Source organism: Empidonax traillii, unplaced genomic scaffold, assembly GCF_003031625.1.
Source record: "Empidonax traillii isolate 1590-97213 ecotype Southwest subspecies unplaced genomic scaffold, ASM303162v1 scaffold534:size827195, whole genome shotgun sequence".
Classification (NCBI taxonomy): Eukaryota; Metazoa; Chordata; class Aves; order Passeriformes; family Tyrannidae; genus Empidonax; species Empidonax traillii.
The window spans coordinates 171,749-196,113 of NW_020955727.1; the positions used below are offsets into that span (position 1 = coordinate 171,749).

At 47.0% G+C, this 24,365-nt stretch overlaps 1 protein-coding gene across 9 annotated transcripts in view; it reads left to right on the plus strand.

Moving 5' to 3' along the window:
* Nucleotides 1-24,365, plus strand: part of TSC2 (TSC complex subunit 2) — a 31,576-nt gene that overhangs the window by 1,166 nt on the left and 6,045 nt on the right. For 2 of the 9 annotated variants that reach the window (XM_027897241.1, XM_027897238.1), the window contains exons 2-33: nucleotides 325-482; nucleotides 1,041-1,127; nucleotides 1,706-1,816; nucleotides 2,432-2,576; nucleotides 2,713-2,830; nucleotides 3,301-3,349; nucleotides 3,722-3,847; nucleotides 4,200-4,273; nucleotides 4,624-4,750; nucleotides 5,391-5,534; nucleotides 5,758-5,895; nucleotides 6,097-6,200; nucleotides 6,989-7,070; nucleotides 7,262-7,417; nucleotides 7,552-7,668; nucleotides 8,202-8,324; nucleotides 8,601-8,707; nucleotides 9,474-9,627; nucleotides 10,333-10,455; nucleotides 10,742-10,876; nucleotides 11,283-11,472; nucleotides 11,878-11,971; nucleotides 12,475-12,577; nucleotides 12,806-12,900; nucleotides 15,393-15,524; nucleotides 17,522-17,686; nucleotides 18,288-18,440; nucleotides 18,607-18,719; nucleotides 19,226-19,447; nucleotides 20,124-20,339; nucleotides 21,940-22,008; nucleotides 24,119-24,279. In XM_027897241.1, the coding sequence (XP_027753042.1) occupies nucleotides 345-482; nucleotides 1,041-1,127; nucleotides 1,706-1,816; nucleotides 2,432-2,576; nucleotides 2,713-2,830; nucleotides 3,301-3,349; nucleotides 3,722-3,847; nucleotides 4,200-4,273; nucleotides 4,624-4,750; nucleotides 5,391-5,534; nucleotides 5,758-5,895; nucleotides 6,097-6,200; nucleotides 6,989-7,070; nucleotides 7,262-7,417; nucleotides 7,552-7,668; nucleotides 8,202-8,324; nucleotides 8,601-8,707; nucleotides 9,474-9,627; nucleotides 10,333-10,455; nucleotides 10,742-10,876; nucleotides 11,283-11,472; nucleotides 11,878-11,971; nucleotides 12,475-12,577; nucleotides 12,806-12,900; nucleotides 15,393-15,524; nucleotides 17,522-17,686; nucleotides 18,288-18,440; nucleotides 18,607-18,719; nucleotides 19,226-19,447; nucleotides 20,124-20,339; nucleotides 21,940-22,008; nucleotides 24,119-24,279 (4,071 nt within the window). In that variant the 5' untranslated portion in view covers nucleotides 325-344. The remainder of the gene's footprint in view (nucleotides 1-324; nucleotides 483-1,040; nucleotides 1,128-1,705; nucleotides 1,817-2,431; nucleotides 2,577-2,712; nucleotides 2,831-3,300; nucleotides 3,350-3,721; nucleotides 3,848-4,199; nucleotides 4,274-4,623; nucleotides 4,751-5,390; nucleotides 5,535-5,757; nucleotides 5,896-6,096; nucleotides 6,201-6,988; nucleotides 7,071-7,261; nucleotides 7,418-7,551; nucleotides 7,669-8,201; nucleotides 8,325-8,600; nucleotides 8,708-9,473; nucleotides 9,628-10,332; nucleotides 10,456-10,741; nucleotides 10,877-11,282; nucleotides 11,473-11,877; nucleotides 11,972-12,474; nucleotides 12,578-12,805; nucleotides 12,901-15,392; nucleotides 15,525-17,521; nucleotides 17,687-18,287; nucleotides 18,441-18,606; nucleotides 18,720-19,225; nucleotides 19,448-20,123; nucleotides 20,340-21,939; nucleotides 22,009-24,118; nucleotides 24,280-24,365) is intronic. The other 7 variants (XM_027897240.1, XM_027897239.1, XM_027897246.1 and 4 more) reach the window with 5 other exon arrangements.

The following is a 24,365-nucleotide window of genomic DNA, read 5'->3' on the forward strand; positions in this document are numbered from 1 at the left end:
CCTCCCCAAAAAGTGTATGTGTGTGTGTTTGGTTATTTTTCACAAATTGAGCTTGTGTGGTGGGGCTGGGCATTCAGAGCTCCCAGAAATGGCACCCCAGAGTTCCCCATTCCCCCAGGGAACTGCAGGATGCAGATGCTGAAGGCAGGAGCAGCACAGGCTCCTCACTGTTTTCTCACTGTTGGGCTTCTCCCAGGTTTGAAAAGGCTTCAGACAACACCAGAGCTGTTTGGAAAAGCCATGACGTGATGCTGTTGTTGGGGTTGTCTTGCTTAAACGTTCTCCTTGGGCCTCCCTTAGCAGAACCCCGTTCTGTGTTTGCAGGGCCTCAGTGCTCGGCAGCAATGGCAAAGCCGCAGAGCAAAGATTCCGGACTGAAGGAGAAATTCAGGAACCTCCTGGGGCTGGGAACATCCCGGGGAAGTTCCAAGTCGTCGGAGGGCAAGCAGACAGAGTTTATCATCACCGCAGAAATACTCAAGGTGTGAGAAGTGAGCGGAGTAAAGGTGGGGACAGTGCCTGGGTCACCTGAGCTGAGGGATCAGGAGGGCTTGCTCCTTCTCCCTGCTCTTTTGGCACACAGTGGCTCTTGGATCATTCCCCCTCCTGGATCTCTGGACTCGCTCTCTAGTGAAATGGGTGTAAGAATCACCTACTTTGCAGCTCCAACATCTCAGTTATCCAGGGTTTGAATATTTTGGAGATACTCGATAGCATGGTGTTGTCTCACATCAGGTTACAAGGTGTTTCCCTGTTCCCCTGTTTTCTATACTCTGAGCCCAGTGAAGTTTCTGTGATGCCATTTTGCACAAGCTGGGAACTCCTTCTGTTTTATAAAAACCTTACAGTTCTGTGGAAAGTAAAAATAAAATAAAATAATTGATTCCAGTAATTGGTGCAGCAAGTCTGTAAGTAGAACAGTTGGCACACAAGGAGGAAAACACAAAAAGGAAGAAGGAGGCCAAAATTCCTTCTCCCCTTGGAGGAAGGGGTGTTTCTGGTAGGATAAACTGTTGGCTTATTTCTCCATTTCTTTCCAGGAACTGAGCATAGAGTGTGGATTGAGTAACAGGATACGAGCAATCGGTCAGATCTGTGAAGTGGCAAAAACCAAAAAAATTGAAGAGGTAAGTTAAGTTCCAGAGTAAGAACTGAATTCCAGAGTGAATAACTGAAGAGGTAAGTTCCAAAAGTATTGGAAAGATGGAAATTTAGGCAGCAGCTTTTAATGTATCGTGAGAGGCTCCTGTAGTTTCGACTGCCTTTTAAAATTGACAGTCCCAAGGACTGGTTTGTGCTGTCCAGAGCTGTAAAAGGAAACGAGTCTTGTCCAACCTACCAGCTCTGGAGCAGGGAGGGTGGAGCTGATGGGCTTCGTGGACTGACTGGAGGGAGAACGCTGTGAGTATTCAGGGCAGTTCATGGAAGATGATGTTAAGAGGGGTTTTCTGTCTCCTTCTGCCTGCTAATAAGCAGCCTCAAATTGTTTTTGAACTCATCTTGTAGCTGGGTGAAGGTTTCTGCACAAATCTCCACACTGAAGTGAGTGAATGAGGAACTGGGGTGCAACTTGTCACGCCGGGACAGGATTTGGTGTCTCATGGGGTTCATCCCTGCATTCATTCATTGCCATAACTCATGACTGACCTACTGGCTAAAGATCCCAGGAAAAGCTGAGCTTTCCTGCTGTGTCCTGTGTTTGCAGCACGCGGTGGAGGCGATCTGGAAGGTGGTGGCTGACATGCTGCAGCCGGAGCGTCCGGCCGAAGCCAGACACGCTGTGCTTCACCTGCTGAAGTCGATCGTTCAAGGACAGGTGAAAACAACCAGACTGTGGAAGAAACACTGGCTTAAACTGGGGTTTGTGCAGAAGGAGGAACGTAAAAAATACTGGGTGTCCCCTTTTCTGCAAAATTTTCATATTTATTCTTTTGGTCGTGCTTCGTAAATGGGAAGAGGAAGTGTTTTAATTGAAGTCTCGGTTTGACCTCATAGCAGAACTTTTCATACGACTCATAGAAAGCTCTTCTGGTTTGGGGCAACATTCTTGAAAAAGAGGAAATAATTTGGGTGAAGTTCAGCATAATTCAGCAAATTTTACGTGGTTTCTGCCCAGACCTTCAGTCCCAGTCTGCAGCTGGTTTTGATGTTTCAGTGTGTCAGGTATCCAAGAGGTTCTGGGTGAGACACTTTTCTAGCCTGGCCAAGTTCAGCATACTGTGAATTCTTCAGATTTCACAATGTGCTGCAAAAACATGAGGCTGGATTAACTCAAAATTGTCATTTTCAGTGTTCTGTAAAAGCAGGGGCGGATGCTTATGAAAAGAATAGGCATCGATTCAGTAAAAAAATACCATTTCAAGCATGAAGATTACTGATGTAAACCTTGATAATGTCCAGGCCTTAACCCCCTCCCTTTTTTTCTTGAAAGGGTGAGAGATTAGGGATCCTCAGAGCCCACTTTTTTAAGGTTATTAAGGACTATCCCTCCAATGAAGACTTGCACGAGCGGCTCGAAGTGTTCAAGGCTCTGACGGAGAATGGACGATACATCACCTACTTAGAAGAAGAGCTGGGTGAGTATTGTCCCTCCTCCCCCCAAGTTTGGTGGGAATGAGTCAAGGGACAGACAACCAGTGATAAGACAAAAAGGCAGTGATATCGTTTCTGGGCAGAAAGCATGTTGTAAACAGGCTTTTTGTCTTCCTTCAGCTGATTTTGTGCTGCAGTGGATGGATGTTGGTTTGACTTCTGAGTTCCTCCTGGTTTTAGTGAACCTGGTGAAATTCAATAGCTGCTATCTGGAAGACTATGTAGCTGACATGGTCCAGTAAGTTGGTTTTTTAACTTGTATGTGCTTATTCTCGGTAAATTACAGGAGAAAGTTACAGACCAGTGTAAAGAATTTTTTTCATCCAGTCTGGATTATTTTCATTCCAGGCCATACCTGACATTTCTGACAAATATTTGATTTTCAGTTTTTCCAGTGTCCAGATCTGTTCTAGTTTAACTAAATATGCTTTCCCTCTTTCGTGGGGCAGACCTGGTTGCATTGCTTAGTCTCACAAAGGGCCTGTGCTGTTGCATTAGTACAGACCTGCTGAGTAGCATTTAAGTGCCACTTTAACTTTATAAAGAGGTTGTAGTGCTCAGTGTCTCAGGGAGTGTTACCAACATTGCCACAGGAAGGGGAATGATGAGTTAAATAACATGGCAATTAACCTGTCTGTTTTGGCTCTTTGTAATTTGCCTAAAATCATATGAAGCAAGCAATTAAAATTAAATGTTCTCTCCTAACAGCAAGATCTGCCTCTTGTGCATTCAGACTTCATCATCTGTGGACATAGAGGTCAGTGGTTTGTGTCTCTTTTTGTACTTCAGAATTCTTTGAAATTCTTTGTGGCTTCTACAAACAAAATCAGATCATCAGACTCTTGGTTTATTCTCATCTTTCAAGAGAGCTGATACAACATTGTAGTATTTTTAAGCCATTGGATCTCACACGCCAATAATAATTTTATTTATTTTAAACCAAACAGAGCATTGATCAATTCAACAAGTGAATCAATTTTTCAACAGTGCTTTTGAGTAAGAAAAAACTCCCCAAAATGCCTTCATCCTTTTTTGACTCCCCGAGGATTTTGTGGGTCTGCCAATGCACATTTAACCTGCTTTATTGGTAGAGAAATGTATGACCATTTTGTCTTTCCCTTTCTCAAAGATTTCCTTGCAAGTCCTCGATGCAGTTGTTTGCTACAACTGCCTGCCATCAGAGAACCTGCCCGTGTTTATCATCACTCTGTGCCGTACCATCAACGTGAAGGAGCTCTGTGAGCCCTGCTGGAAGGTCAGAACCTCCTGCCTGTTTTGTTTTTCAGCGGATCCGCTGTTTTGGCCTCACGGATGAAGTTGTCAGTTGTGCCTGTGCACATCTGCTATCAACTTCAGTTTGGTTTTAAGGGTGAATTAAAAATTGCTGAAGTATTAATGGGTCAGCATGTTGTTAGTGTGAGTCCTGCCACGTCCGTGGGGTTCACCCCTGGGTTCCTCTCAGCTGATGTGACGGGTTTCTGTCGTGGCACGGAAAAGGCTGGACACGTTTATTTACCAAGCACAGCACAAGTGGCCAGCAAAATGCACATTTAGGCACTGAGTGTTTTAACAGTTGGATATTCAGGTGTTTCTCTTCGAATCTGCAGCTCATGCGCAACCTTTTGGGAACTCATTTGGGACACAGTGCCATCTACAACATGTGCAGGATCATGGAAGACAGGTAAAGGAGGAAAACTCCCTCACAAACCTGAGGAACTCACTAGAGGTCCTGGTGAGAGAGGTGGGGAGTCAGGGACCTCAGTAGAAGAAACTGGAGGTTCTGGTGCTTACAACATTAATTCCCTTCCCGGTTATGCTGCTGAAGTGCTCATTTTGGGGCCTTTTTGAATTTGATTTTCCTCTGTTTAAGGTTGTGGTGGAGGATTTGGGGCTTTTCATGTTTGTCAACTGCTGCAGAGGCCCTGATGTGTAACAGCTGGGAATTGCTGCCGGGGCAGTGTGTGTTCCTGTTGACTTTGTGTGCTCCAATAATTGTGGTGTGGTCTGAACTTGCCTCCCCTGTGTTCCCAGAGCCTACATGGCGGACGCAGCGCTGCTGAGAGGGGCTGTGTTCTTCGTGGGGATGGCTCTGTGGGGCGCTCACCGCCTCAATTCCCTCAAGAACTCCCCCACATCGGTGCTGCCTTCCTTCCTCAAGGTAGGATGGGAGGCTTGGGGAACTCCTAAATCAATTGTACAAATTTAGAACAAAGAAATGTGGCCCCTTTCACCAGAGATCTCTGTAGGCCCAGAAAATAAGGAGAAACTGGATGTGGGGTGAAGCAGGGACAAGCAGTAAAACAAGAGGGTTTAAGTTTGAAGCTGAGGCCTCCTCCTGGAATACCTTTTTTGGCCAGAAAAGCAAAGTCTGAATTCTTTTTAGCAAATATCTACATTGTGGGTACTTTAGCTTAAAAAAATTTAAAAAAACCCAACAATTTTCACTCTTTCCAGTGTGAGGTACAAAAAGTGAGGGACGGCGTCTTCAGGGGCAGCTTCTGAGCTCTTAAAACTTCCTCATCCAAGTGCCTCAAGCAGGAATTACTGGCTTGAACTCCCGTGTCTGCCTGTGGGCTGGGGCTGTGTTTGACATCTGAGCTGCAGCTGAATGCAGGAGTGCAGAATTCCTCTTGAGAAAATGGTTCTTTGCTGTGTCCTTTGTGTGTAGGGACTTGAATATATTTATCTCAGGCCTCCAGGCTAATTTCCTAATTAATAAGGCGTGTTTCATTTGAATTGAGGGGCTTTCTGAGCACTCCTTTCCAACCGCTCAGTGACTGAAATGCTTTGTGTCCCAGGCCATGACGTGTCCCAACGCAGTTGTGTCGTACGAGATAGTTCTGTCCATAACGCGCCTGATAAAGAAATACGGGAAGGAGCTGCAGGCCGTGACCTGGGATATCCTTTTGGACATCATGGAGCGCCTGCTGCAGCAGCTACAGGTGGGTGTCGAGCCTGGCTTGGTGGGCTCTCGTTCCAAAGGCTTTGCCATGGGTTTTTTTTTTTTTTGCAAGTTGAACTCCTGTCTGTGCGCTCCAGTGAACATCGAAGCTGAGGAAGCTTTAGCCCATTTCTCACTGCTTTGCTCCTCAACTGTTTGTATTTAAAATTAGCGCTTTCTGGTAAGGTAGAACTCTTTCAGGGATGGTTTTATCTCTGTTTCAGAGTCTGGAGAGCCAAGAACTCAAGTCCATTGTACACGATCTTTTGACTACAGTGGAAGAACTCTGTGAACAAAATGATTTTCATGGTTCTGAAGAGAGATTTTTTGAGCTGGTGGAAAAATGTGCTGATCAGAGACCAGTAAGGCTTTATTAATGTCCCCCTTTGTTGCCAGTTGAATCTATTCTGTTACAGCTGAAAGCTGGGAGTCCTAAAATAGCAGAGGGTCAGAAAATCCCAGCAAGGACTTCCATGAGCCTTTTCTCAGGGTGGGGTTGGGAGAACGGATATATTGTGTTTGTTTATACACTAAAAGAATAATCCTTGATCTTTCCATGAAAGGAATCTTCTGTATTAAACCTGATAACATACAGAGCTCAGTCCATCCATCCTGCCAAAGATGGCTGGATTCACAACCTGCAGCTGTTAATGGAGAGGTTCTTCAGGTAGGAAATCATAACTTTGTGGACTTCTTATATTTAAGAAGCACTTTGAAGTGTTTCTTGCCACCTTTTCATGTTAGATAATTTTGTTTTCTGAAGTTCTAACGTTCTGAAGTTCCAAGTCAGTAAATGACAGCTTAGAAGTGTGGTAGTCCCAGGGCACAGTACATGAAAGGATTTATTTAACAGGATAAAAGCTTTCCACTAAGTTATTTATGGTGCTTCCCCCCCCCCTTTATTTCCATTGGATACTATTCCAATTAGCTTAGGCAGTTGTGTTCCACTCCACAGCACTTTGTAGTTCTGACACCAAACAAGATTTTCCTGTTAAGCATCAGGATTGCATATGGTTATTCAGTATTCCAGTTATCTGGTTTTGAGTTGGTGCTCCTAAAAGGGTTCTGTGCTCTAAGACATCAACATGCAGCAATAACAAACTTGTGCCTCCTCTGTGAAATGCTGCCAAAGAGCAGCTCTTCCTCAGACCAAACCATGTGTCTGGTTTCAAATTTGCTCAGCAGAGCACTTGTTCTTCTGACCATGTGCTTCCTAGTTTGGATTGGAAGTGGGTAAGCTGCAATTACAGGTCTCCAGAAGCAGTAAAAGCTGAACTGGGATCTGAATTTCCAATAGTTCTTGAATCTGATTTTGTATGTAGAGACGACAGCTGATCTCTCACAGTTATTGTTCCAACTCTGAAGTTTCTTATTTTACTTTACTTTCCTTTTCCCTCTTCCCTAAGTATCAGCAACCTTATTTTACTTGTTCTGAATTTGCTCTTCCCGTTTCAGGAATGAGAGTCGTAGTGCTGTTCGAATTAAAGTTCTGGATGTCCTGTCCTTTGTGCTGAGTATTAACAGACAGTTCTACGAGGTGTGTGTTTACCTGTTTCTGGTGATCACATGTGAGGTCTCAGGCGGGTGGGAGGGGCTTTGGGGAGGCTCATTTCCAGGCGGGCTCCAGGTCCCGTCTGCCGGTGGGGAACGCACAAGACTGTGCTTGAAATCTTGCCCACCCAGCTGACAGCAGCGTGTCAAGGCTCATGATGGTCTGTCCTCTCGCAGGAGGAGCTGATAAACCTGGTGGTGATCTCTCAGCTGGCTCACATTCCAGAGGATAAAGACCACCAGGTCCGAAAACTGGCCACTCAGCTGCTGGTGGACCTGGCTGAGGGCTGCAACACTCACCACTTCAACAGCCTGCTGGATATCATAGAGAAGGTGAGCTCCCTGCCAGGGCTTGTGGCGTGGCCAGCAGGGGTGACCTGCTGGGGGCTTTCCTGGCCTTCCAGGATGGAAATAAAGGAAAGGTGTGTTGCAGATTTAAACCGTGTATTACTTTTCTGTTTTCAAAGGTGGCTGCACATTCTCTCTCATCTCCTTCTGAACTGGAAGAGAGGGACTTGCTGTCGTATTCAGCTTCTCTGGAGGATGTCAAAACAGCAGTTCTTGGGCTCCTGATAATTCTTCAGGTAAATGCTGCAGAACATTAAACATATTGTTCATAATAGTCTTCTACTGGGCCTGGCTTTTTAGATAAATGTTCCTCCATTATTCAGAACATGTGTTCTGACTTTTTTTAAAACCATATGATGTGTTAACTGTTGTTTTGGTCATTCCTTTTGCTTTTGGATGCTGTAGGACTGTTTGCTAAATGTTTCACTTTCCTAATTTCCATTATACGAGGAATATGAGCCCATTTCCATGTGGAGAGCAGATGTGTTCATAAATTAGCAGAAAAGAGGAGTTCATAACCTTGAATGGATTCATTGTGTTTGGTTGGGGTGTTGTGAGCTGTGGTTAAGCAGTTGTGAAGAGCAGGCTGTTCCTGCCAGCGCCCCTCTGGAGCAGACAGGGTTGCTCTGGAGTCTGCAGAGGTTCCTTGCAGAGCCATCTGCTCATCTTGCATTCAGGATCAAGTCCTTGCTGCATTTCTCTTGGGATTCTCAGTGCAGACACACTGGGTAACAAGTGTCCTTGTGCTGTGTGTCTGTGTCCCTGCCAGACCAAGCTGTACAGTTTGCCCTCCAGCCACGCCATGCGGGTGTACGAGATGCTGATCCAGCACGTCCAGCGCCACTACATCTACTCCTACAGCCTGCCTGTGGCCAGCAGCATCAGGCTGCAGGTAGGAGCAGTCCCCCGTGCTCTCAGGCCCAGAGCTGTGTGCTGTCTGGGGAATTCTTGGCTGGCAGGTGGGGAAGGTGTGTTCTACACCTTGCCAGACATAGAGTGAAATGTTTCTTGGCTCACCAGAAGGATGTAAATGCGCTGCCTCCTACAGAACTAGCCATGGCATCTCTTAAAAATCCCTGTGTGCTTGTAATAATGTGGGGAGGGGGGAGAGTACTCCCCTGACTTGGGGTTTGGTTGACTCCAGTGTCTGTTGTATACCCTGTCACAGGTATTTGATTTCCTGCTGATGCTCCGAGCTGACTCCCTCCACCGCCTCGGCCTTTCCAACAAGGATGGAGCAGTGAGGTTCAGCCCCTACTGCCTCTGTGATTTTGTGTAGGTTCCTCATTGTGTTAAGCAAAAGAAGCCCAAATGGTTTAGGTTGGAAGGGACCTTTAGAGCTCATCTCTTTCCTACCCCCTGCCATGGGCAGAGACACCTCCCACTAGACCAAGCCGGGTCCAACCTGCCTTGAACACATCTTAATTAACTTTCTTATTTAAAACACCTCCTGTTTTTCAAACTATTTCAGGGTTTTTTTTTGCCTGAGATTAATGGCCCATCAGTAGCAATCTGTAGTTTTCTTTATCTTCCAAATCCTAGACCAGTTACGATTTAGGATTGTGTGAACCAGTAACTCTTTCGTAAATTGTTCTTACAATTTAGAGTAGTACAATTACGAGCCTACAGAGCTCTTAATCTCAGATATGAAATCTATGTTCCTGCTCACAAAACTTCACAAAACTATTTGCAATTTCCTGCCTCAAACCAGTTTTCACACTGAGTTTCAGTTTGATGATTTAGTCAGTTAAATCTGACTATTTTTAATTTTGTAGCTTCTCTGAAGTTCTGTCTGTAACGCACCCCAAAATATACCTTTCTAAATTTGCCACAGGCCTGGATAGAAAAATCCTTCACCTGACCAGATGAACTCATTGCTGTGTACTACTGCGGTTTTTTAATTGAAAGTGCAACTTATATTATTGTTTGTTCTTTAAACTGGCTACCAAATAGGCCAGCACTGTAGGTTGCATGAATGGGGCTGTTCTGAGCTTGATTTTCCATGACATGACATGTATTTTTGTCCCTTTCCATGTTGTAGAGAGGCAGAGAAGAGGGCTGCTGACAAAAAGCCCCCTGGCACACTCTCTCCCCCTTCAGGCAGCCCCAGCGTGCCTTCCCAAAATGCCACCATCCGGATTGGGCATCTTCCATACTCGATGGTCTTTGGTGTCCTCCTGCAGTGCTTGAAGCAGGTATGTCCACCCTTGTCATCCTTGTGTCCTCCAGCTGGCTGGGGAGTTCTACCCCAAAATATCTAAACAAGGTCTGAAAAGCAATTTCTTCTCCTTTTTGGCTAGAATCTGAGTGTGACTGTTCACAACCACCAGTGGGAGCAGCAGTTCAACTCTTCAGAAAATAAGCACATCTTTCATTTCACTGCTTCAGAGCAGACAGGGGCAAAAAAAAAAAAATGTGCTTGTTAAACAAGATTTAACAAGTCATCCTGTTTCTGAAAGGGATTTGAGAGTTCTGTCCCACTGGAAGTTTTTGAGGTGTTTTGAGAATTGGTGAATGTTTCGGTCACTAATAAGCTGTGAATATAAATTGTTCCTGAGGGTGGTATTGGACACAGATCTGTGTGAGGGCTTGGCTGGCTCTGGAAGGTAATTTTTGCTGGTGCTTAAGAGAATTGAATTCTGGCTCTTGTCTTGTTGAGCTCTGCCAGATCTGGATACAATTTCTATTCCAGCTTGTGGTGCCAATGTTGCACCTAGAGCTGGGTGACAGACAGGGAGAAACTTGTGACAGCTCAATGCCACTTCTTTTTCTGGAGCTGCCGTGACAAGACCTACATCTGCCTAGGAAATGGCAGGTTGTCTGGAATTTGATTGATCTTACTTTCAAACTGAACTGAAATCACACAAAAATTTCAACTTTAGCATTTTCTTTCTTTGCAGGAGACAGACTGGAAGGTGCTGAAGTTGGTTCTCAACAAGTTGCCCGAATCCCTCCGCTATAAAGTGCTATTTTTAACCTCTCCTTGTAACATCGACCTCCTGGCCTCTGCACTGAGCTACATGGTAATGCCATTGATGCACAGCCACCAGGTCCTTGGTTTGCTGGGGAGTTGGCTGGGATTTGTTTTTAGAGTGTTTTTCTGTCTTCAGTCTAATATTTTAAGGATTAGTGGGCTGGTTGTCAATCCTCACTCTTTTGTGAGGGTTGTTTTGGGTACAGAGTAGGTAATGAGTGTTCTTTATATATATATATATACACACATGTGAAAAGGGAGCTCTGGCAGTGCCTGTCTGCTGCCTTTTAGAGTATTTTTAGTGTGAGGTGTCCTGAGTTGCTGTGATGTATCAGCTCACAGACAAGAAGACCACGGACCGGCTCCACGGAACCCCAGAAGGCTTTTCCCGCACTGATTTGCACCTGGCTGTGGTCCCAGTGCTGACAGCATTAATATCTTACCATAATTACCTGGACAAAGCTAAACAGGTATGGGGGAGGTAGCGGGGTGTAGAGAGGTTGGGGCCTGAGCCTGCAGAGAGAGCATTTTCTGTATGAGCTTATTAGGAGACAGCGGAGAAGGTAGCACTGCCCTTCGCTGTTAGGAAAAGCTGCATCTGCTGAATTTGGGGTGGGATCAGGGGGAAAAAGTACTTTGCTAACTCACTGCTCACCTGTTCCCCCTTACACTTTACTCTCTGCAGTAAGACCGTTATGACTCCCAAATTCTGCTGAAACAGGAGCTTAAATATTAAAACCCAAACTATCTGCTTGATTAAAGTCCCACATTAAGATTTTTGGCCTATGGCTCAGTGTTTAGGGCTCCAGGAGATGGTGCAGCAGGGGATTTTGTGTTTTCCTGTGTTAAGGCTTTGTTTCCTGTCCCCTCCTGCAGCGGGAGATTGTGTATTGCCTGGAGCACGGGCTGATCTATCGCTGTGCCAACCAGTGTGTGGTGGCACTGTCGGTCTGCAGTGTGGAGATGCCCGACATCATCATCAAGGCACTGCCTGTCCTAATAGTCAAATTAACCCACATTTCTGCTACAGCCAACATGGCAATCCCTCTCCTAGAATTCCTGTCAAGTAAGTTGTGATGTTCTTCTCCTTTTGGTCTTCTCTGGCTGTGTTGTTTGCTCAGAATAAGGGTGTTTTGGTTGTGTTGGTCATGTGGAACGCACTGTAAGGGTTTCAGTGATGCCCCTGCTCCATCATCAAGACATAAATGTTTGATCAGCTCTCGTTTGTTACTGGTTTTCTATTTAAAGCACTTGCAACTGAAGAGAGAGACATGCTCTGTACAGTGCAGCCACAGTGCTGCAAAACACGATTCTGGTTTCTCCTCCTTGCATGACATTTTACCATCACGTTACTTCCGTGTCGGCTGATCGTTTAGAAGAAACAAAATAATTCAAATTGAACTGAATTGTGGTGTTGAATAGTTTGTGTTCAGCCCTCACCTGTGTTGGTTTTCTTGTTGAACTGTTGCAGCTCTGGCCAGGCTGCCTCACCTGTACAGGAACTTCGCAGCAGAGCAGTACGCGAGCGTCTTCGCCATCTCCCTGCCCTACACAAACCCCTCCAAGTAAGGCCACAGCAAGTGTGCTGCTTCCTCCTCTCTAAAATTAACAATATGGGGATGCCTTGCTTGGAGTACTTGGCCCAAGGTTATTTGTAGGATATTGCTCATTCTAGTGTCTCCAGGCTTGTCCTGAAGAAGGGACATTTCTTCCCTGGGAGGGCGGGCAGGCCCTGGCACAGGTTGCCCAGAGAAGCTGTGGCTGCCCCATCCCTGGGAGTGTCCAAGGCCAGGTTGGATGGGGCTTGGGGCAACCTGGGCTAGTGGAAGGTGTCCCTGCCCATGGCAGGGGAGTGGAATGAGATGATCTTTAAGGTCCCTTCCAACCCAAACCATTCCAGGATTCCGATTCTGTGACATGGTCGCCTTGGACAAATCACCTGTTTTTCTTGAACAGAACTTTTGAAGTTTTTTTTTTTTTTTTATATTTAGAGTAGGGAAAGGCTCAGCTCTGTTTCTCAGATTGAACCATGCAGCATTAAGCTCTGGAGGTGTTTCTGCTGTTCCAGGTTTAACCAGTACATCGTTTGCCTGGCCCACCACGTGATCGCCATGTGGTTCATCCGCTGCCGCCTTCCCTTCCGAAAGGACTTCGTCCCCTACATCACCAAGGTAATGGGCACTACTCAGTCCAGCAGCACAGAGTAAAAGGGGTGGCTTACAGGCTGATCTGAGGACTTTAAACGTTCTGTTTGAAGCAAGGAAAAAAAATCTGCTTTCCTTCTCAACATCTCTTTTAAAACTGCCCGTGAGCTCTTGTGTGTCGGCTTGGGGTGGCAGACTTTGTGGTTGTGACCCGTTGTGGCCATTCACGCTGTCCCCTCTTGTCCCCACGGGCAGGGTTTGCGCTCCAACGTGCTCCTCTCCTTCGATGACACCCCTGAGAAGGACAGCTTCAGGGCTCGCAGCACGAGCCTCAACGAGAGGCCAAAGAGGTAAATGCCGTGGAGCCAGCAGGGCCTGTGTTCCCTGCTCTCTTCTCACACCCTGCCCTGTGTTTTCCTGAAGGAGGCTGTGTCTGGTTATCCAAAATGTGTCAGTGCAGTAAGCAAGGAAAGTAAACCTCTTTAGGTCAGGGGGACTGGGCCAAGACAAACAGGTTGGTAGAAAGCTGGGATCAAACCAGGCTGACAGTCTGGTGGGGAGATGAGGCATCACTGGCTGTCCTGGAAGCCTTTGCAGTGAGGTGTGGGCCTTTTTGGTGTTAATTTTTAAAAATCAGCAGTTCTTTCAGGTTGATGTGTGTCAGTACAGTGTTACCAGAAATAGCGGGGCAAGGTAATACCAGAAGGAACAGAATCCCATGCTCATATGGATTGTGTGAACTCCTTTCATAACTGATCTGTAACGACTGATTTTTAAATGATTACCAGAGAATTGGTTGTGATCAGCAACCTGGATAAATTAGAGAGCCAGTGCTGTGTTTTTCCATGGTGTTCCCTGTCGGGTCAGTGCACTGGCTGGCACACAGGTGCCTTCTGTCTGTCTGGATGTCCTGATCCCTTTTTATTTTTTAATTTCGAGGCCCTCATGTCAGTTTTGGCAAGGCCTGTAGAAGTCAGAGAGTCTTGCTGACTTGCCAGCAGTCTTTCAGAGTAGCCTTTTGCATATTCCTTGGAAGGCATTCGGGGTTTCCCCAACGTCCTTTTACCAGCAGGGATTACCTAAATTGGTTCACTTAACTTGCTTCAGTGTTCTGGGCGAGCACACGGTGGCATCTGAACCCTGGGGAAAGTGCCTCTACTTTACCTGCAAGGCTCAGGGAGAGTCTTGCACTGAAGAAACACCATCCCTGCCCTAATGCTGCAGCTGTAGACCCCTGTGTTGTGTTTCGTCTCTCCCATCTCCTCCTCTTCCATCCAGAAACTTGGAAGAGAAGCCTTTTGACACTCATCTCTCCAATTAGAATTTCAACTAATCTTTTTTTCCTTTTTTTCCTCCCCCCCCAAAAAAAACCCTGTTAAATTCTACCAGGTTGGAATACTACTGTATCTAAAGGCTTTTACTGGATGACTTTGCACTGAAGTCTCTGCTGAGGAGTGTGGGCTGTACTCAGGCAGCGACCTGAAGCACTGGAATGGCAGGATGGCACTGCCTCTGGGTCTGGCTGAGCTTGGATTCTGGCCAGGGGAGAGGGGAAATGGCTTGGAGCAGATGTATTTCCTTGTTTGAGAAGCTTCTATGCTTGGTTTTCTGTCCTTAAGCCCAAAGAGTGAGCATTCCCATGCCCTAGCTGAGGTGCTGGGGGTTCCAAGAGATCACAATCCCAATGGTTCCCAGAGTTTCTGGATGTCCTGATGTTGGTGGAGGTGATTATTTCCCAGTGTGAGCCTGTGCTCTCTGCACCACATCCCCAGTGGTGGCCGAAAGTGATCTGAGACAGGTTGTTGGGCGAAGGACAGATAAATTCTACTCCCTCCAGGTGGCAAACTGAGATGTAATAACTCACTGAAAGGAGGGTGGCAAGTGAAGTGTGTTTTAGAAAGAGCCAGAGGGGTTCAGTCAGTGTCTGTATTTTATACCCAGGGATGGGAACTGCAGGACCAACTGTCCTGTCCAAATTAGTACCAGGCCTGGCAAGCATCTCAGTGATTAATTCAAGTGCCTCTTCGATCTTAATTGCTGTCATCTCCCACATGTGGTTGGCACTTGACAGTGTGAACACTAATTTCCTCTCTGTTCCAGTTGAAAGTCAAGTGGGTTACCTGGAGCCACTGGAATTAAGCAGCTGGTTTGGTAAAGGAGCATCACAGAGTCGACAACAGCCAAGGGGATGTTTGTTGTCTGGGCAGTGTGGGAAGGGTCTTTTTGGGTGGGCTGAGTGTCCCCAGTGCCTCAAGCTGAGCTGAGGAGCCCTGGGTGTGTTGTGACTGGGGTAAAAGCTCAGATTCGAGCCAGGCCTAGCAGAGACAGATATGGGTGACACGTTCCTGTGTCTTGTAGGAAAACCTGCTCTTGCCTGGTGCAGGTGAAGCACTTTAGGATCTGTGGAAGTCCTCAGGTGTTTAGTTGTGCTGAGGTGATGAGCTGGGGCGGCACAAGACATGGTTGAACTGCACAAAACTTCTCAGCCTTGAGAAGTTTGTGCCCAGTGAGCCCTCAGGTGCCTTTGGTGAACAGCTCAGTATTCCAACTCTCATTTCAACCAGTTTTTTTTCTTTTAACTCGTACTAATTTCATTTGTTTTGTAGCACATTTAAAATCTTGTTTTCGGAAATGTGGTTTGTCTTTTTAATGCTTTCAGCTCTGCTTGTTTGTACGTTTTAATTTTTTTTTTCCCTTTTTTTTTGGCATTTGTTTTATTTTCCATCACCCTCCGGGATCCCCCAATATTTGACCCCGTGACTGTGACCTTTCAACCTACATCCCTACAATGATTTCCTCCCTTCCTGTGACCTCTTTTGGGGCTTGGTGCTTCTCCACATAGTAGTTTAAGACTAGCCAAAAATGCAAAGCAAGGCTTGAATAACTCTCCTCCAGTGAAAGAGCTGAAAGAACCCTCTGCAGTTGATGCCTTCCGGTCCCGCAGCATCAGTGTGTCTGAACATGTGGTCCGCAGGTAGAGGCACTTTGGATGGGCACAATCCAAGAGCAGCTCAGCCCTTGGAGATTTTGCTGCAGGGGGGTGGGGTGGTAGCAAGGGGGGGGGGGGGATTTGCATGTGGGATGCTTGCATGACTCTGGTCTCCCAACCAAAAACTGGCCTTGGCCCCAGCGGAAGGTTTTGGGTGTCCTGTGGCTTCCCAAGGCCGTGTTGGGCTGTCACATCACACCCTGAGCGTGTGTGTGGTTCCTTTGCCACGTTCTCTGGTGCTTTAGTCGTGAAAAAATTGCGTTTTCAAAGTAAAGGTGGTGAAGGGGGGAAAAAAAAACAACAAAAAACACCCCCCAAAAAAAAAAAAAAAAAAAAAGAGGAAAAAGGTTGCATTCTGTGCAAGTGAGAGATCTGGTTACCACTGACTAGAACTTGAGCCTTCCAAGTAGTGACTTGCCCCAGGAGCGGCTTTGGAAGCTCTGCAAAGTTATACAGAAGCCTTCCTCCCAGTGTGGAGGGAACAGCCCTGGCCTCGGTGTGGGATTTGTTGGCTGAGGTAAAGGAGCTGATGGAAGTTTTCTGCTCTCCAGTAAGATGCTGTGAAAACCTGAATTTGTGTTTCCACTGAGCAGTGAAGGGTGTGCTCAGCCCATGGGAAGCTGTTGCTTTCACAACTAAAGGAAACAAGATTTGATTTCAGGCGTTGATTTGATTGATTGACAAGATTTGATCGCAGACATTGATCTGCTCCCGTGAAAGATGAAACAGTTGATGCCAGTTTTTAAAATGTATTTCTGGATCACTTCCCTCAAGAGTTAAGCTGCTGGTGGTTTTAATTCTGAACCTGAAGATTTGTGCCTTAATCTGTAGGATTGCTGTCAGTGGAACTTGATTTTCTGGTTTACTTTTTATTATTTTTGACTATATATGATATCTGGGGAGAAGAGATCGAAGTGACTGAATTGCAAATATGAATCTGACACTTCATTTGATGGAAGAAATTGTTCCCTGTGAGGGTGGGGAGGCCCTGGCACAGGTTGCTCAGAGAAGCTGTGGCTGCCCCTGGATCCCTGGAAGTGTCCAAGGCCAGGTTGGATGGGGCTTGGAGCAACCTGGGACAGTGGAAGGTGTCCCTGCCCATGGCAGGGAGTGGAATGGGATGGGGTTTAAGGTCCCTTTCCAACCCAAACCCTTCCAGGATTCTGTGATTCTCTGACATCCCCATTAATCACTGAGTGATTTTTTTTTCTCCTGTATTTATATATAAGTAGTAGCAACTAAAAATTCAGATAATTACCATTAATGATGCCAAAGAAGTTGTCATGCCATAAAAAAATTTGGCTGTACTTCAGCTTAGTTTGCATTACAATGGCATAAGGAGTTTCTTTGTAAAATACTGCAGTCCAGCCTGCTGCAGAAACTGATTTAAGCTGCCTTGTTAACTTGGCTGATTTGAAGGCCAATTTCCTGTTCAGAGTGCAATTTTTTTTCTATTACCAGTTAAATTAGGTTTTACATAGCTGTTGAATTTGGAGGGGAAAAAAAGCAATATATGGAAGAGATGCAACAGAGAAAAAAAGCAAAGAACAGGATTATGAAGTTAAATCTGGAGTGCCCCAACTTCTGGCTCATGGGCAACGCTCTACCTGGGAAGCTGGTGCTGGTTCAGGGGATGCTTGCCCTCAGCATAGATTAGTGAACTCAGAGCATGGTGCTGCCACTCACTCCTTGCTTGGGGCACTTGCCCATGGGCCACCAACATCAGAGAGCACTGGCCAGCTGACTGACATGTAAGTGTTGTCAGTCTCCCCAGATAAAAGATGCTTTCTGCAAGGACAGTCTGCAAAGCACAACATGAGGCTGATCCAAAAATACATTGCTATGCCCTGGGTTTGGTGCCTGGCCACCTCTCTGATCTGGCACGTGCATGTGTGGCAGGGTCTGCGTCCTGCTGTCTGGCGGGTGACAGGGACCAGCACTTTGTGGGGGATGATCTGTCAGTCGGAAACATTCTCTTCCAGTCGGATCCAGACATCCATCACCAGCTCGAGCCTGGGCTCTGCAGATGAGAATTCAATGGCTCAGGCTGATGACAACCTAAAAACCCTGCACCTGGAGCTCACGGAGACCTGCCTGGATATGATGGCTCGATACGTCTTCTCCAACTTCACTGCAGTGCCAAAGAGGTACGGGGGGCCAGTCACTGCCCACGGCACAGAGGGGCTGGGTGGGGTTCAGATTCCACCTCATTAGTGGAGAACTCCTGTGACGTGTTGGGACTCTGGCAGGCCCAGGCTCTGAAGCCTTTCCTGACTGATAAAATCTGGCTTGGCTAAAGAGGAAGTTACAGGAGAGAAGACTGGAGAAGAGAAGGCTCCAGGGAGACCTGAGAGCCCCTTCCAGTGCCCAAGGGGGCTCCAGGAGAGCTGGAGAGGGACTGGGGACAAGGGCCTGGAGTGATAGGACAGGGGAAATGGCTTCCCACAGAAGGAGGGCAGGGTTAGAATCCTTCCCTGTGAGGTTGGGGAGGCCCTGGCACAGGTTGTCCAGAGAAGCTGTGGCTGCCTCTGGATCCCTGGAAGTGTCCAAGGCCAGGTTGGGCAGGGCTTGGAGCAACCTGGGCTAGTGAAAAGTGTCCCTGCTGGATAATGTGTATGTTGACAGCCAAGGGGAATGGTACAAATGCTGTATAAAGAAGGAAAGCAGGCAAGTCCTCCTGCATGGTTAAAGGAATCTGCTCTGTTCTCTGCCTCCTGAGGGAGGTCTCCATCACAAATGTGTTCCCAGGTCTCCCGTGGGCGAGTTTCTCTTGGCTGGAGGGAGGACGAAGACGTGGCTGGTTGGTAACAAGCTGGTGACCATCACTACAAGTGTTGGAACAGGGACAAGGTCCCTGCTTGGCCTGGACTCTGGGGAGTTCCAAAGCACCGCAGAATCAAGGTAGTTTTTGCTCCTGTTTCTCGAAGTTTCCACCTAACTTTAATATTCACCAAACCCACTGTTACAGTGCATCTTTTTAGTTTCTCCTCCTGTTAGAAGAGGGATGTCCTATTTGTCCAGCATGGCTGATTCGTCTCAACATCACCAATACCTTCTTTTCCCACAGCTCAGACCCTGTTTTGCAAGTGAGACAGACCAAAGAAGCTCCAGCCAAGCTGGAATCCCAGGCTGGGCAGCAGGTTTGCAGGAGCTCTCGCAACAGAGTCCGATCCATGTCAGGTGAGTTCCTGCCCTGCAGTCTCTCTGCCATTCCTGTCACAGGTCTAAGTGTCCAAGTGCCTCCTGTGGCTGAGCTATTTTGAGGCTCTGGACCTGTCTGGTGTTTAATCAGGTGGGGCTCCTCCTGCTTCCCTCTCCTCGCAGGAGAGCCTTGGTGATCACAGAAGTTGATTTAGAGGAAACACGGGGAAGGTAAAATTCCCTTGGGTTCCTGTCGTGGTTTAACACCAGTTGGCAGCTGAGCCCCACCCAGATGCTCCCTTTGTCCCCTGTGGTGGGACGGGGAGAGAATTGGAAGGAGAAAAGTAAGAAAACTTGTGAGTTGAGAGAAGAACAGTTTAATAATGGAAATAAAATAATAGTAATAATTGTAATGAAAAGGAAAATAAAAACTGGGGTAGTTCCCAATATTGTGCATTCAGCTGCTGGAGGATCTTAAAAGCCTTATTCCTGAGCTATTTTGGGGGCTAACTCTCCATTGTTTTGTGTCTGTCCTGTCCTGACAGGTGGTCATGCCTTACGTGTTGGTGCCTTAGACAGCTCAGGCTCCCATTTTGCCAGTGGCTCCACCTCCCAAGGGACACAGGGCCCTCCTGCTCCTGCAGCTCGCTCAGAGAAGGCAAATCCTGCTCCACAGACGCCCCTGCAGAAGGAGAAAGCAAACTTGGCTGCCTATGTCCCACTGCTGACCCAGGGATGGGCAGAAATCCTGGTGCGCAGACCCACAGGTAGGAACTCGAGTGTGGAGTGAGATCCTGGACCTGGTGAGAAACCAGACCTGGGGGAAGCAGAAAAATCCATATTTAGTTGTGAATGGATTGCTCCTTATTGCTTGCTGCCTTTTTATATGGAACCATGGAACGGTTTGGGTGGGAAGGGACCTCAAAGCCCACCCAGTGCCGCCCCCTGCCATGGGCAGGGACACCTTGCACTAGCTCAGGTTGCTCCAAGCCCCGTCCATCCTGGCCTTGAACACTTCCAGGGATGGGGCATCTACAACTCTGCTCAGCTGCACAGTGGTGTTGGCTCTTAGGGAAGGAGCAATGACATGTTCAAGGTTAAAATTCTTGAACGCTTATATGTTCCACAACATAACAGGAATTATCTCCTTCAGCTAAAATCTGCTTCATGAGAAAACAACTGACCTGGTATCGTTAATTAAAACACCTGAGTGTTCTGGATGACTTTGGGGAATCTGCTGTAGTAATGAGTTACCAGGAATGGGTTTTGAAGAGCTTGGGGTGAAGAGCAGAGCACAGGGAGTAGGAAATTAATCAAGTGATTCTGCAGAAGAGCTGAGAGCTCGGTCCAATCTGATTTTTATTTGCAAATTCCAAAACAATTTCTGCTTTTTCAGCCTGAGCTGGGAATACTCAATACCCTTCCCTGATTTTTCCCTTCCAGGTAACACCAGCTGGCTGATGAGTCTGGAGAACCCGCTCAGCCCGTTCTCCTCAGACATCAACAACATGCCCCTGCAGGAGCTCTCCAACGCCCTCATGGCTGCAGAGCGCTTCAAGGAGCACCGGGAAACAGCTCTTTACAAGTCCCTGTCCGTGCCCTCCTCCAGCCTGGCCACGGGAACAGCCAAGCCCTCGCTGCTGCAGCGCTCCAACACAGGTGAGAGCTCCGGGCAGGGAGCCCGGCCCTGGGGGAACCTCTGTGACACTGCAGGTCTCCTGGGACAGGACAGCTGGGAGCATGAGGGACACCAGCAATGAGGAGGGGAATCAGTTCCTTGCCCCTAGGAGTGTTCAGTGAAAAATTCCCTTCCTCCTTGCCTCTGCTGTTCCGTGGGGAAAGCAGCTCTCTGTTAAAGGGAAGGAAGGGGAGCAGCGGAGCTTCCCCGGAGGAGTCGTGTGTTCCGTGTGTTTCCAAAGGAAAATGAGCAAAGTCGTGGATCTGTTCCCTCTTCCACTTGCTTGGGGCTGATCTGGGCATCCCACTTGTGGATGGATCTTTCCATGCAGTGTTTCCATTTCCATTTGTCTTCGGTATGGGGGGTCTGTGTGGGGCACTCCGAGCTGCAGGTTCCCGGGGGAAGGGCCTGCTCCAAACCTGGCCAGCCAGGATCAGGCGGTTGCCACCGGCTTTGACAGCAGGAGATACCAGAATGCAAATCCTGTCGGATTTATCCACCTCTGAAAAGGACTGTTCAGCCTTTAGCTGAGCCACTTGAGTTTCATTTGCTGCCTTTCTTTTAACAGAGTGGCCAAGGCTTTTCACTCAATTTATTCTGGTGCTAGTTCAGCTCCTAAAAAGCTGTTAATGTGGGGAGATTAGTGTTGACCCACAGCTTTTAAAGCTTTCCGTAATCCCTGCTCATTATCTTACCATTGATACCCACAATGAGGCTCTGAGCACTGATGGCACCATCAGAAGTGAGCAGTGGTACCAGCAGAGCAGGCTTTGCTGGAGGGCAGGGAGATGGATTGACTGCAAATCTGGCAAAAATGCCAGTTTTCAGCTTTGTTTTAAACAGGGCAGGGTATGATTTTAGGATTTCAGGAAGTGCAAACACAAAATTGGGAGTGAAAATCAAATTATCATCTCTTAAGAGCAAAAAAAAAAAATTAAATTCTTACCTGTGAACACTTATTGACTCCTACAAATTTGAGGTGTATGGGAGCTAAGTGATGAGCTGAAAGCACCACCTGAATGCCACTCCTGTGCCAGTCTGAGACAGTCACTTTGGCCACATCCTTGTTAACATCTCCACTAGACTTGCTGGAGCTGGCTGGGGGGAAGTTTTGCTGTCAGACTGTCACCTGCCTGTTGTTCTGCCTCTTCAGGGGTTAAACCTTTGTGAGTCTTCACCTGTATTTCTGCTCTTCTGTGGGATTAAAAATGACCTTGTGCCCGGGGTGTGTAGGTGAGGAGGGGCTCAGCCTGGTTTCCTGTGAGTGCTGGGATATCAGGAAGGAATTCCCTGTGTCTAAACCTCACCAAATGTGTTCTGCAAAGGGAGCAGTTGGAGCCTGCACTGTTGGATGTGTTTATGCCTCCCTATTCGTGTTGAGACCCCTAAAATACCCCTTTGGCATCTAGTGAGCTTATCCCAGCTTGTTCTTTCCTTTGTTTCATTTATTTATTCATTTGTTTTAAAATAGGCTCTTGGTTACATTTTGAACTCTGTGCTTTTTAATTTTTTTATATTTTTTATTTTCATATAGTCTCTCCTTCCTTTTGATGTAGCTGCTCACTTGATTTCCCTTTGCAGTGGCCTCTTTCTCTTCCATGTACCAGTCCAGTTGTCAAGGGAAGTTGCACAGGAGCATATCCTGGGCAGGTATATTTATATATCTTTAAGGAAAAAAAAAAAAAAAAACAACCAACAAACAGTATTGCCATAGAAGAACACCTCTGATTCATAGAAAATGTATCCCTCATCCCTCATTTTCCCCTTCCATGTCTCCTGTCTGTCCCCAGTCTCATCACTCTCAACAAATGGGATCTTGACTAGCATGAAGAAGTCCAAGCCAGATCCAACATTTGCAAGTGCAGACAATTTCCTAAAGAAACTTTGCTTTTAGCTGGGGTGGCTTGTGAGTCCTGAGGCAGAGTGTTAAACGACCTGTCTGGGTACCTTGATTAATTGAATTCTTCATTTTCAGCTTCAGTTTACAATTGGCTTTGTGTTCTGCTCGGTGTAAAAGCTCCCACTTGTGAGAAGAGCAGCGTGTGCTGCAGGACAAGCTCCCCTGAAATGGAGCCCTTGGCTGCTCAGCCCACAGGAATCTGCCAGAATTGGACACGGAAAGATATGAAAGAAAAATATATGTATTTTTGAAATATATATATAAAGTTTGACACTAGCAGGGATGGTGGTTAAGAGTATTTTAAATAAAAAATATATCTCAGCAGAAAACCTGCTAAATTCTACCTTTTAGAGGCCCTCTGGCAGTGTAAAATCTTTCTCCGCTTCAGCAAAATTGATTTTGTAATTAAATGAAGTGGAGATCAAATTACACACCTTATGAGCACAACACCTGCATTGCTTTGATAACCTGCAGTGCTTTGTGATTTTAATTAGAGGGTTCAAATGTCTTTTCTGCCTCTTTCCTTCACTGGAAGGCTCCCTGTGGAGCACTGGGGTGTTCTGAGCTGCTGGTGGGTGTTGTCAGAGGCCTCTCAAAGCAACACAAAGCTGCTGCAGTTAAATATTTTTCTGTACTTCTCTCTGCTCCTGTTATTCTCTTCCCACCTAAAGAATAATCAGTGCTTGGATTATTTCAAAGCACCAGCAGTCTTGGCAGAGGTGTAAGGGGGAAACTTGGAAGCACTGGCTATGTGCAGGTGTGTTCTGGCTTGGACAGCTAACCAGATCAGCACGTTGTTTTGGTTCCTTTCGGTTTGTTTTGTATTTTTTAGAAGGTTTGTGTGTGCAATGCTAACTCTTAATTGCTTCTTTGAAATAACTTTGGTCCTGCGAGCTGAAATCAATCCAGGAAAAGCTGCTTTAGTGATTTTTCTTTGTATTTTTTTAATTTTGCTGATTTTCCTTTTTTTTTTTTTTTTTGTGTGTGTGTGTGTGTGCTAATTTTTGGTTTTATTATTATTATTATTATTTTGGAAAACAAATCTTGGCCTTTCAGATTGGTCTTCCAGTCCCTTGTGTGCATAATGGGAAGCCTCCTGTTCTCCAGCCTTTTCCTCAGGACAAAAAGCAAGGCCAAGAGGAGCCTTTGGTCAGACCCACCCCTGTGGTCAGTGCCTGGAGTAGGTCCAGTGTTAAATCCTCCACTTAGGCAGGGATTCCAAGGCGTTTTCTTGTCAGTGTGGTTCCACTCCCTGTTTGTCTGAGCAGGTGCCACGTGCAGCTTTGCTGCAGTGCCTGTGTCCCTCCTGCTCCTGTCCCTCCACGTGTTTAGGCCTGAATTGCTTTGCTTCTCCTGAGATGTCCCAGGAAAACTGCCAAACTGCAAGGAAATGGCTCCTAGGAAAATTTCTTATCTCCTTCCAGGCCTCAAGGCACAGGAGCGTTGCGTTTCAGTACAAGAAAAAGCCCCTGTGTTGCAGACTTGCCCAGAACTGATGTCTCAGTGAACTTTTAGCACTGGTCTCGTACTCTCCTACATCTCTGTAGTTCCTGTCTGTCCTGGTAGCCGATGTCCAAGGTCCCATTTCCTCATTCTGTCCCCTCCTCGTTCATCAGTAACAATTGGAAACAGCTGCAGTCCCTCTGCCCGAGGCAGCCCTTTGCTGTGAGGGGGATTTATTCCCTGCCAAAGGGGGACCCGGAGCAAGTCTGACATGCCAAGAAACCAAAGAGCGCTCATTCCACATGGCCTTCCGTTGAGATCCCGTAGGGAAAAGGCTGGTACTTCAGAGGAGAGGATGGGGGCCTGCCCCTGAAGGCCCTCCCCACCCCTCAGCTGCCCTGCCCTGTGTCTCCGTAGAATCCGCCGTGGTGCTGGAGGAGGGGAGCGCGGGCGAGATGGAGCTCAAGGAGGCCGAGTCCCCGGTGGAGTCTCCGGAGAGCGAGGACATGGAGACGTCGTGTTCGGAGCACGTCCTGAGCGAGGAAAGGTTTGGTAAAGGCCAGGAGTCCTACAGCAGGGTAAGGAGAACCTGGGGGAGCAGAGTGTCCTGGTGACAACCACCGTGACTTCCCTCCTGGCACCCTGGGAACAACCCACTGATGGC